The sequence below is a fragment of the Dromiciops gliroides genome, chromosome 4, assembly GCF_019393635.1.
Source record: "Dromiciops gliroides isolate mDroGli1 chromosome 4, mDroGli1.pri, whole genome shotgun sequence".
NCBI classification, from domain to species: domain Eukaryota; kingdom Metazoa; phylum Chordata; class Mammalia; order Microbiotheria; family Microbiotheriidae; genus Dromiciops; species Dromiciops gliroides.
This window is the reverse complement of record NC_057864.1, coordinates 487,757,260-487,770,541: the sequence shown is the minus strand read 5'-3', so window position 1 is coordinate 487,770,541 and position 13,282 is coordinate 487,757,260. Positions and strand designations below refer to the sequence as shown.

Genomic DNA, 13,282 nt, shown 5'->3' with positions numbered 1-13,282 from the left:
GGTAGACTTGTAGAGGGAGAAGGGATGGCCACTGCCCTCATGAGCTGACTCTCTATCCGAGTAGATAAGCGAACCTACTTGAAAAGCAATGCTACCAACTGGTGCTTATCTCCCAGCTCTGAGCCCAAACACAGGCTCTATGGCCAAAATCCACCCCCTCCTCAGTCCTCCAGATTTTCACCTTCCAGTGCTTGCCCTTTCTCTGCCTCCCTCACCCCCTTTACCTTGTGTGGATGCGATATTTCATTATCTCCATACAGATTGTTTCTGCTTCCTGCCACCCATCTTTGCCAATAGAGCAGAAGCTGCTTCAGGGCAGAGACAAATCTATTTTCATCTCTGTCCCCTCTGCCCCTAGCACAGTGCTTAAAAAATGGGCTGTTGAGTGACTACATGAATGACAAATACTCTTTCTTTGTCTCCTTATGGCAGGGAAGTGGCTTTGGGGTTAATCGAGGTGCAATCAACACCTGGAGAGAGATGCGATCCTGGCTCTCTGTAGTGCAGAAGGGAGGAGCCATGACTGACTGTCAAATGGGCAGGTCCCAGGATGGTCCTCAGCAAGTCCCTTGTTCTCCCCAGGCCTCAGTTTCCCCATCGCTATAACAAGGGGGCTGGACTGGATGAACTCTACTGTCCCCACTCCCTCTGATATATGATCATGTGCCCTCCCTAGGTCTCAGTTTCTCCCTCCGTAAAAGAGGGAGTTGACCTATTAGCCTCTGAGGTCCCTCTGGCTCTAGAGCTGTGATCAGAGAAGGCTTCTTGAAAGAGACAGCATTCAGAAGGAGGAAATAGGTGAGGAAGTGGACACACAGGGTGAAGGCAGGGTCGAGCCTGTTTTCTCTCTGTTGTGCATTGACGCAACCCTCTCTGCTCCACACCACAAGCTGATTTCTTCCTTCTTCGAAGGCCTCGTTGGCTCCCTTGGCATTTTGCCCAAGGCTGGCTCAGTTTGGGTGTTAGCGCCTGACAGTGTCCTTCAGGGCTGACTAGCCTTTCTCCAGACTCTAGACAGTCTGCTCTTCTGAGGCTTAGGCAGCACTCCAAAATGCCCCAGCACTTCTCTTCAGGAATTAGTCCCTTTCTCTCTCTTTTTTTTTTGTGGGGCAATGGGGGTTAAGTGACTTGCCCAGGGTCACACAGCTAGTAAGTGTCAAGTGTCTGAGGCCGGATTTGAACTCAGGTCCTCCTGAATCCAGGGTCAGTGCTTTATCCACTGCGCCACCTAGCCGCCCCCCTTTTCTCTTTTTTTTAAAGTCACTTTTTCTTGAGATATCTGCCCCTTCTGCTTCACCAACCTAAGAAATGTCATGTTTTCACAGAGCTGGGAGGGATGGCTGTTATGCTGGAGGACTGAATCAGAATCTGAAAACCCTGTGGTTAATTAGGCTGGGATGGATCCTGTACTTTCAAAGATGCCTCGATGCAGAAATGCCCTCTCCCAATGCAGGCACCTTCTCTAAAAGTCATAGACCTTAGAGAGCTGCCTGACACACCAAAGAGTGAGGTGGCCGTCCCAGGATCACACAGCAGGGGGCACTGCCAGAGAAGCAGGACTCCAGGCCAGATCTTCCTGTTTTCAAGGATGGTTCTCTTTCCACTATGCCCTGTTTTCTGTTTGTCTGCCTCCCTCTCCCTCTACAGCCCAGCTCATGTCATTCTTCAAGCTATTAGAGCTTTCTAAGCCAAGACTGGATGAGACCTTGTGAGGAATGTAGGGGAGGGAGACAGATTGGATCACTTGGCCTCTGAGGTCCCTTCTGGCTCTGAGCTTCTGGGAAGTCCCTTAGCGATGGGGAGCCCATTCCACTATGGTGGAGCAGGGAGCAACCTCTCTGCACTTTCTACCTGTTGTTGTTACCTCGGCCTTTTAGAGCCAAGTAGAACAGGTGTAAACTCTCTTCTGAGTGATTGCATTTCACCTGGACCAAGCAATAATAGCTTAAGAGTTTGGGAAACATCACAAGCCTGCTACAGAGGCATGAAATAGGGGGACCATGGGGGATTTCAGCTACCCAAACATCTGCTGGAGCTTGCTCTCTCACTCTTCTCTTCTCTTCCTCCTAGTCCTCCTCCTCCTCCTCCTTTTCTCTCTCTCCATCTCTGTCGCTTTCTCTTTTCCCTTTCCTCATTCTCTCCCCTCCTCTCTCCTTATCTCTGTTTCTGTTTCTTACTCACCCTCTACCTATTCTATGTCTGTCTCTCTTTGTTTCTATCTCTGACTCTGTGTCTTTTCCTATTTCTGTCTCTGTCTCTCAGCTAATAATTTCTTTTTTTCCCAGCGAATAATTTTTTTTTAGTGAGGCAATTGGGGTTAAGTGACTTGCCCAGGGTCACACAGCTAGTAAGTGTTAAGTGTCTGAGGCCAGATTTGAACTCAGGTCCTCCTGACTCCAGGGCCAGTGCTCTATCCACTGCACCACCTAGCTGCCCCCGAATAATTTCTTGAATGGCTTTGGTGTTAATTTTATCCCTCAAAAGGTTAGAAAAACCAACAAAGAGGAATGCCTATTCTGGGTCTGGTTTTCAGTAACAGAAAAACTGGTGCTGGGGTGGAAATAATGGAAGCTTTGGGGAGAAGTGACTAGTAATTAGCATTTATATGGCACCTTAAGGTTAAATGACTTGCCCAGGGTCACACAGTTAGGAAATATCAGTCAGCATTTCAATGCAGATCTTCCCAACTCTAGTTCCTACACACTTCACTGAGCCACCTAGCTGTGATAGAGGAGAGGAAAGCTGGGCATAATTTACCACATACCCTAGATTTTGTGAAAGCAAATTTTGAATGGTTCGGAGGAAAGAAAGGTAGCATCCCATGGACTAAAATCATTCTGGGGGATGTCCAAGAATGAGATTTTGAGGATACAAAAGGAAACAATTCCAGTAAGGAGGGAAATTTGGATTCATATAAAGAGACCAATGTGGATGCACAGGAAACTCAACAACCAACTTAGATTTAGAAAAATAAAATGGCTGCATGGCAAAGGAATAAAGATAGATACTAGAGTCTGACATGCTCCTCTAAAAATAACACCAGGAACGTTCAGACATAGAAAGAGTTGAGAAAAGGAAATTGAGGACAACAACAAGCATTGGGCTCTTAATTTAATCATGTCGAGAGTAAAAGGAGGATCAGAGAAGAGCTAGGACCTTTGCTTGGGGTTCATGGCACAATGATAACTGACAATAGAAAGAAAACACAGCTGCCCAAGCCTTTTCTTTCTGCGTTTTTTTTCCTGCAAAGGAGAATGACCTTTATACACAAGTAATGGCAGAACAAAAGTGACTAACAAGGAGTTGATACCCAAGATAAGTAAGGAGGCAGTAAGAGAACACCTACTTTCCCTTGATGAATCCAAGTTACCTGGATCAAATCAACTACGTCCTTATGTCCAAGAGAACCAACAGCTGTGATGGCTAAATTATTGTCAGGGATGTTTGGAGCATCCTTGAAGATGGGAGAGGTACCACAAGATTGGAGAAGGACAAATGTCCTGAATTTCAGAACAGGGAAGATAACAGCCTGTTATAGGGCTATGTTATGTTATGTTATGTTATAGGGGCCAATGAACTTGACTTTGGATCTTGGGGAGATTCAAGATCAGATCGTTAAAGAGATGATTACCAAACATCTGGAAAGGAAAGCCATGATTATAAAGAGCCACAGATCAGTTACTGCTGACCAACTTCATAGCTTTTTTTGGACTGGACTGCTCAACTTGTGGGATGAAGGGAATGCTGTGGATAGAGTTCCCCTAGATTTTATCAAAACATTAAATTTTGTATTTTGATAGCAAAAATGAATTCCCAACGTATAAGACTGAGGTGGTGTGATTAGACAGCAATTGTTCAGAAGAAATTCTATGGGTTGTGGTAGATTATGAGCTTGATTTGAGTCTGCAGTACAAAATGGTGGCCAAAAAAGCTGGTGCAGTTTTGGGTTTCAGTGAGAGGCTTAGCTTCCAGAACAGAGAGGTCCTAGTGCCATCTCTGTCCTTATAAGGAGTATTGTGTTCAGCTCTGGATACTGCAGGTCAAGAAGGACCTGGAAATAGTGGAGAGTTTCCAGAGGAAGTCTCAGAGGCAACCAAGGTGCCTCAAGTCCATTACACATAAAAATCAGTAGAATGAATTGCATATATTTAGCCTGGAGAAGAGGAACCGCATGGGAAAGATGTGAACGCCATCTTCAAGTGTTGGTAGACTACCACTTGGAGGAGGGACTAAAGTTGTTCTGTTTGCCACAAGAGGACAGAACCAGGAGCAATGGCTGGAACTTGCAAAGAGGCAAATTAGACTCAATATCAAAGGGGGGAAAGTCTTAACAGTCGGAGCTGTCCAACAATGGAATGGGCTGCCTCTATACATGGTGGGTTCCCCCTCCTTGGAGGTCTTCAAGCAGAGGAGGGAGTACTGCTTGTCAGGTACGTTATAGGGGGGATTCCTTTGGTTTATAGACTGGATTAAATGATGGTCACAGAGGTTTCTTCCAATTCAAAAATTCAATGAGTCTGTGACTGGTATTGGGATCACCCGGAGTCTTCTCTTCTCCAACTGGACCATTCCCGTTTCTTTTCACCAATCTTCATGGCAAGAATTCCATTGTCTTCACTGACCTGCACAGGTTCCATACAATCAATTTCTTTCCTTAAATGTGGTACCCAGAACTGAACACAGTATTCCACATGTTGGGTAATGAGGCAGAATACAGTACTCCACCTACTCTAGAGGCAGCTGATGGCACAGTGGAGAGATCACTGGACTTGGACCTGGGCAGAGGACCTGAGAGTTCAAATTCAGACTCAGACACTAATTAGTGGTGTGACCCAGAGCAAGTCACTCAACCTCTGTCTGCCTCAGTATCCTCAACTGTAAAATGATAATAATAAATAATCACACCTACTTTGCAGGGATCAAATGAGATATTTGTAAATAGTACTTGGCACATAATTGGCACCATGTAAATGCTTTCCCTCTTCTCCACCCTGCCCCCAGCCTTTCCTAATGCAGTATAATATCATCTTAACTTTTTGACTGCCATGCCATGCTGGTGGTTCATACTAAGCATGTGGTCCATTAAAGCCTTGAGATCTTCTTCTTGGCTAGTTCTGTCTCCACTGACAAAGATCAGGCTCCTCAGTAGAGAGAGACATTCATAGGTTCATTGAATCCTGCATGTCTTTGGAACTTTAGAGACCATCTAATTAAAAGTTTCTGTTTTATAGGTAGAGAAACTGAAGCCCAGAGAAGGGAAGTGAATCACCCCCAGGCTTCCTGAAAATCACCACAACAGTGGAGGACTTGAACCAAGGCCTCCAAGACTCCTTGGGCCAAGTCTCTTTCCACTGTTCAATGGACACATCCAGTTCAGTACATTTATTAGTCACTTTCCATGCATCAGGAAGAGGAGCCGTGTAGCAGGGTAGAAAGGGAGCCAGTCTAAGAGTTCTCGTCTCACCACTGGATCATGCAAGCTGTGCCACCCTAGTTAGGTCACTTAACTTCTCAGCGTCCCAGGCAGCTCTCCAAGACTAGTAGTGGAGCACGGCTAGATTTGCATTGGCAGAAGGACGTTCCACATCTGGGAGCTCCCTACACTAATTACCTGTCCAGAGAAAAAAATTGTCAGCACACTTCTGGGTGCTGTGGCTACAAAGACAAGAATGCAATGGCCTCTTCCTCAGGGAGCTGCCATTTCCTGGAAGTGGATGTGGGCTATGGCACATAATCACAGACTCTCAGGATGGAAAGAGTGCTTGGAGTGCATTAGTCATTGGAGTCATGGAGAGAGCTTTTTGAAAAGCACTTTCTCAGGCGTCCATGTAGCTTTCCTGCTCATTCCTGGAGGATGATGGGAAACTCTCCACTATCTTCTAGAGGCAGCTCGATCCATCTGAGGACAGTTTTGGTTGTTAGGATGCTTTCAGAAGAGAGTGATGGGGAGTTCTCTCCCTTCCTGCTGAGGAAGTCCATGCCACTATCAGACAGCTCTCGTTTTTAAAGGCAGCACAGATGACCTCAGTGCCAGCCAGGAAGACCTGGGTTCCAGTGTCACCTTGGAAATATAGCAACTACGCTCATTTCTCAGTGCTCTAGGCAACCCTTAAGTCTGTAAGGTGCAGAGGAGGTGACCACTGGCATTTTCAGAGTTTCTGTTGCACGACCTTAAGATTACCCGACTTTAACTGCTTAGAAACTTGTTAGAATTTGAGAGAATGGAATCTGAATGAACATAAATATGCAATCTTCATACAGAGCATTAAAGCAAGCTCTACATAATAGAGATCCTTAGTTTCCTGTACAACCCTCTCCATCTGCTCCACATGGTACATGGGCGTGCTCACATGCTCATTTTATTTGGTATTTCCTGTGTCCATTTAAAATTTTTTAAAAATAAAATGAAAGTCAAAACTACGGTTTTCTGCCATCCCTGGAGAGCGATGAAGAAGCCACTCCCCCGGGGCAGCCCACTGCACGTTGGGACCGCTCTCGTTGCTTGGGCGCTTTCGTGAGCATCCCCGCACCCTGGCCTCCCATCATTCCTGGAGGATGATGGGAAACTCCCTGCCTTCCTCCCGAAGCCGCCCAGCCCCCGGCGCGGTCCCCGGCCCCCGGCCCCCGAGGCTGACGTCAGGACGCCCAGGCGCGGGGCGGGGCCGGCTGGGGGCGGGGCGGGGCCGGCCGGGGGCGGGGCGGGGGCCAGCAGTGGAGCCGGAGCCGGGCCGGGCAGCCCGGGCGGAGGCAGCCGATGGAGATGGGCACGCAGGGCTCCGGGCGCCGCAGGCTCCCCCAGCGGGAGCGCCTCACGGCGGAAGACGACGCGCTCAGTCAGATCGCCCGCGAGGTGGGTGGGTGCGCCGGCCAGGACCGGGGGCCGGGGGCGGGGAGCCGGGGGCGGGGGGCGGGGGCCGGGGGCCGGGAGCCGGGGCTGGGGCTGACCGTGACCTTCGCGGGGCCGTCTGTGCCGCCCGGGCGCGGGGACACACAAAGAGCCGGCCCGGCGCGGCTCCGGACGTTCGGCTCGCCGGTCCGGGGGCCGGGGGGGCGGCCGCATGGCCTGGGAGGCCCTTTCCAGCTCTAAGGTTCTGAGCCCGCAGTGCCCTGAAGGCTCTTCCATCTCCCCGGTCCTCAGTTTCCCCATCTGTAAAATGAAAGGACTGGATTAGATGGGTTGGGAGACCGCTTTAAGCCTCTGAGCCTGAGGCCTCAGTTTCCCCATCTGTAAAATGATAGTTGGACTAGATAGCTTGGGAGGCCCCTCCTAGCTCCAACGTCTCCTAAACTCCCCGGACCTCAGTTTCCACCGTCTCCGAAATGAGAGGTTTAGACCAGATGGCTTCCGGAGTGAGGGGGCTTCAAATGTGACTGTCCTGACCACCGGTGTAGTAGAATGCGCCGTGGGCAAGTCAAATGAGCTCTCCGGGTCTCAGTTTCTTAATCTGTACAATCAGGGGTCTGGACCAGAGGGCCCTTCCAACTCGTAAGTGCCGACCCTTTGGACAGAAGGCTTTGTCTTTATGAAGGGAAGTCTTCTGAGCCTGGGCCACCGTGAGTGGGAGGCTTGCTGCGAGGTGTCAAGCAAGCAAGCATTTAGTAATCGCCTGCTGTGTGTCAAACATGCCACTAGACACTGAGGGTAAACCTGTGCCTTCAACGACCTTGTATTCATTCATTCAGTCAACAAGCATTTGTTAAAGGCTTCCTATGTGCCTGACACCGTGCGGAGCCCGGAGGAAAAAAGACAGCCCCTGACTTATAGGAGATTCCATTCTCGTGGGGCGGGGGAGGGGGGTGAGGAGAGCCGAGCGGAAGCCGAAGACTTGGCTGGCCAGCTCTCTCCCTAAATGGATGTTCTGGGAGGAGTCCCCCAGTCTTCCCACCCAGAGGAGACAAAACCGGCAATTCTCTTCTGTTTGATTGGCTTCCCTTCTCACCTGCCAGCCTCGTGCCTGGGGAATGCTAAGGCAAAACCGAAAGGGCCCCTGCCGGCAGAGAGCTTACCTTCTGTGTGAGGAGACGCCACAGCTTTGCTGCCCAGACAGAGATCAAGCTGGTGGACGGGGCACCAGCTCCCCAAGGTCATTTTACAAATGAGAAACTGAGGCCAGAGAGGAGAGAAGTGAAGTGAGCCTCGTGCTTCTAACCTCTGTCCAAAGCCTGCCTCCTCTGAGAGGCACTGTGGTCTAGTGGTTAGCGCCGGCCTGAGCTCCTGGGAGACCAGAATTCAAGTCCAGCCTGACTCCTCCTGGCTCTGTGAGCCGGGCAGCTCATTCAGCCTCTCAGGCAGCTCCTAAGACTAATTGGCAGGGGAGGCTGTGACCTCCGTTGGTAGAGGGAGTTCCTCAAACCAGTCAGTTCCCAGGTATAGCATCTGTCCCCCTGGTAAGCTTTCCCCCCAGTTGTTAGTGGTCTCTTCTTTTCAGATTCTCCAAAGTTTATAACAAAATGAATACTCAAGATCCCAGGATCATATAGAGTTAAAGCTGGAAGGAACCCTGGGTGCCGTCTTGCCCAGCCTTCTCATTTTACAGATGAGCAAAGCTGAGGCCCAAGGGTCCGCTTGCCGGACTTCCCACAGGGCTCCGGAGCAGCTTCCCTTCTCATCTCCTCCGTCTCCTCTTTTAGACAGGAGCAGTGATGCTTATATTGCCGGCCTCATACGGAGGGTTGTTGGGGGCCAGGGGCAAGGGGGAAGGCCATTGGACAGTGGACAAAAGGAGAAACGTGTGTCTGTGTGTGTAGCTAGCGAGACGGACGTCTGGTGGATCTAGAACCTGTAAGGCTTCTAAAAGTGCTATGAGAGGCAGCAGCCAAATACCGTATACAGAGGGAAGATCCTTGAGGAAGGGGGATCTGGGTGTAAGACCTCCTGACTCTGGTGTGGGACCAGGGGTCCCCCACTCTCCTCTGTAGTTCCCCAGGAAAGTGTCTTAAGGCTCAGTGAGAGACCAGTCACCAGTCAGCACTGGTGGAGGGAGTTTTCATACCAGGAGGCCCTCTGCCCCACCCCTATGGCCAGCTGCCCACATGGACAGTTGTCCCAAGCTGTCTTGTCTTCTGCAGGGAGCCCTGGGGGGGGAAGAGCTTTGCTGGGCAGGAGGGGCAGGGTGTTGGGTTCCCTGTGCCCTGTGGGGGGCCAGGCTGTGCCTTCCAGCTTTCCCCGGCCAGTGATGGCTCAGAGGCTTTCTCATACTGGTCAGGGGCAGCCTGTCTGGTTCATTCAGGAGGCACTATGGCCCAGGATGTGCCTGCTGGTGGGGAGTTGAGCCCTGAGGATGGCAGTGGCCTCATGCGAGGTTCTTCTCAGATTTCCCAGTGGCCACCTTTTCCTGTTGGAGTCCATGTTTTTTGCCAGATGTAACCCACTTATGCCCCATGAAAGTGTTGCTGGGGCCTGCTCATTTCCCTTCAGAATGGCACTCCTAATTGAATACTTTTAGAGGAAAAGGTTGAAAATATCTATGCCAACACCCAGGGGAGGCCTTTGTGCAGAGGCCCACACTGGGCCGGCCTATGCTCACGGCTTTCTTCAGTGTGTCCGTGGCTGCCCCTCAAAGCTGTGGGAATTCAGGATTTGAGAGTTTATTACAGTGTGCGAGAAGGGGCCACTGGTGCTTCTCTCCAACCCCAGATCCTCCGGGGCCCCCAGAGTTTTTGCTGGGTACTAGCACTGCGTAAATGTCCCAAACCCAAACCCAGAGACCTCTGCTCCGTGCAGAAGCGTTTATAATCTAAACTGGTGTCATGTCCCAGCTTGGCTCTGCTTCACACGTGACAATGGAATTCTCGACATGGCTTTTCCTCCTCTTAGATAGTAAGCTGGAGGGTAGGGACCGGTTCACATTTGTCTTTGTATTCCCAGCACCTCACAGAGTGTCTTATATTTAACTGGTGCCAAATCCGATGTTTCTTTAATTGGATTTTGCTTCTGTGAGCAGTAAAACCAAATGAGGGGTGTCGTGGGGCCCGTAAATGAATCATGGGCCCGTCAAGATTCTTTCTTTGAATCAGTGATTCAGAGCAGGAAGGAAGGAGGATGAAATGCTCTCAGGCCATGAATGAAGTACAGCTTTGGAGTCAGAGGTGCTGAGTTCAAATCCTGCCTCTGTCACCTATTACTTGTATGACCTCAGGCAAGTCCCTAGGTGGCCACTAAGGATGACTTGAGCTCTAAATCTGTGATCTTGTGTTTTGTATCCTCTCTTACCTTAAGGTTATGAGAGAACAAACGAGAGAGCATGGGAGTTGGAAACTAAGAACCAGGGAATTCTCTCTCCTTAATAGAGCACTGAAGTGTTATGTTATTCTCTGAGAGAAGCCTATCGGATCCCTTTCAGCTCTAAATCTATGCTACTAAGCTCCTTTCCCTCTCTGAGCCTCAGTTTCCTTATTTGTAAAATAATGAGGTTGCACTAGCTTGTGTCTGAGATTCCTTTGAATTCTTGAGCTTTGTTGTTGTTCAATCGATCAGTCGTGTCCGACTCTTTGGGACCCCGTGGAGCACAGCACACCACGCCCTTCTGTCCTCCACAGACTTTCCAAGTCTTCCCAAGTTCATGTTTGTCGTTTCCATGACACTGTCTATGCATCTCATCCTCTGCTGTCCCCTTTTCCTTTTGTCTTCAGTCTTTCCCAACATCAGGGACTTTTCCAGAGAGTCCCATCTTCCCCTTACATGGCCAAAGGATTTCCACTTTAGCTTCAGTATTCGGCCTTCCAGTGAAGAGCCTGAATTCATTTCTTTAAGTATTGACTGATTTGATCTCCTTGCCGTCCAGGGACGCTCAACAGTCTCCAGCACCACAATCCAAAAGTGTCGATTCTTTGGCCTATAGAGGAAAGAGTGAGGGCAATAGGTCGCTAGAATTCTGCCCTCACTGGGCAGCCTTGTCTGCCTCCCTCAGAGATGAGGCTGACTTTCCTAGATTGGTACACTCCCCTTCCCTTTGTCAACCCTTTGTAAAACCCCACAGCCCCGAGGGGCGGCTAGGTAGTGCAGTAGATAGAGCACCGGCCCTAGATTCAGGAAGACCTGAGTTCAAATCTGGCCTCAGACACTTGACACTTACTAGCTGTGTGACCCTGGGCAAGTCACTTAACCCCCATTGCCCTGCAAAAAACAAAAAACAAACAAAAACCACACACACACACACACACACACACACACACACACAAACCACAGCTCCTAAGAGCCACAGCCACCAGGGGCCATCCAGTCTGAGGCTGCGTAGCACCAGCCTCCTGGGAATCCTTAGGCAGACCAAGACAGGGACCTAGTAGATGGAAGAACCACAGAGGAACGTGCCTCTGTATAGCTCTGGATGAGTGAGTCCATTGGTGATTCGTTTGCTTTCAATCAACTTTGTAGTTCACATATCTCTTGGGACTTCCCCATATTCCTCTGGCCTGGGTAAGTCAGAACATTTAGGCGCCTTTCTCACCTTTATTCTCTCCATTTCTTTATCATTGGTCCAGGCCAGTGTTGGGGCTGACTGTCCCCCAGGGTGTCCTCCTAAGGCTGGACTCAAAGCTGTGCTTCCAGTTGAGCTCCCATGCTTCCCTTGATTACACAAAAAGATCAGTGGAGGGTTCAAGAAGGGCCCTTGATTTGGAGTCAGAGGAATTCAGTTCAATCCATTAAGTGTTTATTAAATGCCAACTGTTTGCTACACTCTGTGCTAGGCCCTGCGGTTATATGGAGGAACCAAAATCGCTCCTGTTAGAAGCAGGCACTTACCACCTACTGGGGGAAGTAACATGCATCCAGATTGGTTGTTGTGGCTCAGTTGTTTTCAGTTGTATCTAACTCTTCATGACCCCATTTGGACTTTTCTTGGCAAAGGCACTGCACTGACAGATGAGGAAACTGAGGCAACCGGGATGAAGTGACTTGCCCAGGGTCACACAGCTAGTAAGTGTCTGGGGCCAGATTTGAACTCAGGAAGAGGAGTGTCCCTGACTCCAGGGTTGGCTCTCTATCCACTGTGCCACCTAGCCGTCCCACATATCCAGATAAATATCATTTTGGTTGGCTCTTCAGTGTCCTTCCTAAAATATACTACTCCGCCGACTTCTACAACTACTCTGCCTTTTTATAATAACCCTTCAGTACCATATTCTAGAATTTGTCAGTGTCATTGGGGGTGAGGAGGGAAAACCCAACCACTGAAGGAGTCAGCAAACCCCTATTCGGGAGGTGAGTTGAGCTGAGTCTTAGAGGGAGCATCAGGGTTAGATCAGAGGAGGGACAGCACGCTAGGTGTCCAGCATGGCCAGAGAAAAGCCATGGAGGCAGGAGATGACATGTGTTCCATGGGGAACACCATCTTGGCAGGGGCTCAGAAAGCAAGTCAGGAAGTCCTGATAGCTCAGTCTGAAAAGACAGACAGACTGGACAAGATGGAGGAGGACTTGAAAAGCTTCACCTGGAGGCCATAGGGAGCCCCTGAAGCTTCGTGAACAGCCCAATGAGGTTCTGGGTGAGGGCAGTGTCAAGGGTCTGGGCCTGGTCAGTCTTGACATAGGGCACTGCCTGAGCACCTTCTCCTTTCTGCAGGATCCTTGCTCCCCCACCCCCACCCCATGCCTGCTGTCCCCTCTTTCTGTCTCCTTGGTTTCTTCCTGTGTTTTCCCTGGCTGGACTTAGAAATCAAGAACCCCGTGGAAGGGAGGGGGGTGCCTCGTCCAATCCCTTCGAGCTGGGTGCCCATCATGCCAGCACAGCCTTTGGTTTCACCCTTACGTACCAGGCGCCAAATAGACTCTTCCCATAGCGTCTTGGTCTGTGACTGAAGGGCTTGTCAGGAAGGGACGAGCCTGTTGCCTTGTGCTCCTGGGCTGCCTAAGAGCCATTCCTGGCAAGAGAATTCCAGCTGGGGGTGGACTAAGAAGGCTTAACTCTGGAGACTCCCCAGTGGCTCATGGGTTTGGGCGGCGGCAGCTGTTACAGATCCCAGAGTTCCCCAGCTGTCTTCTAATGCTCTGAAAAGTTGTTCTAAAAACTTCATTGAGCTTGACTTCATTCCTGGCAAAATTCGAGAATGTGGTACTAAAAGGTTGATCCGTGGACGCTCAGAAAAGGACAAAACAATCAGTACAAGCCATCGGGGCTGCGTGTTTCAGGGAGGCCATTCACAGGCAGACGAGAAGGAATCATTCCAGACTCATCTGATTTCCATTGTTTTTCAAAAGATAAGTAGACTAGGGGTACAGGAGAAGACCAGAGATCACTGCTGAGAGGCAGCAGGGAGCTGGGCCTGGCGTCCGAAGTTCAGAT

At 50.0% G+C, this 13,282-nt stretch overlaps 1 protein-coding gene across 11 annotated transcripts in view; it reads left to right on the top strand.

Moving 5' to 3' along the window:
* Positions 1-6,713: 6,713 nt before the first annotated feature.
* LRRFIP1 (LRR binding FLII interacting protein 1) overlaps positions 6,714-13,282 on the top strand; it is a 199,956-nt gene continuing 193,387 nt past the window's right edge. For all 11 annotated transcript variants that reach the window (XM_044001588.1, XM_044001587.1, XM_044001586.1 and 8 more), the window contains exon 1: positions 6,714-6,850. In XM_044001588.1, the coding sequence (XP_043857523.1) occupies positions 6,755-6,850 (96 nt within the window). In that variant the 5' untranslated portion in view covers positions 6,714-6,754. The remainder of the gene's footprint in view (positions 6,851-13,282) is intronic.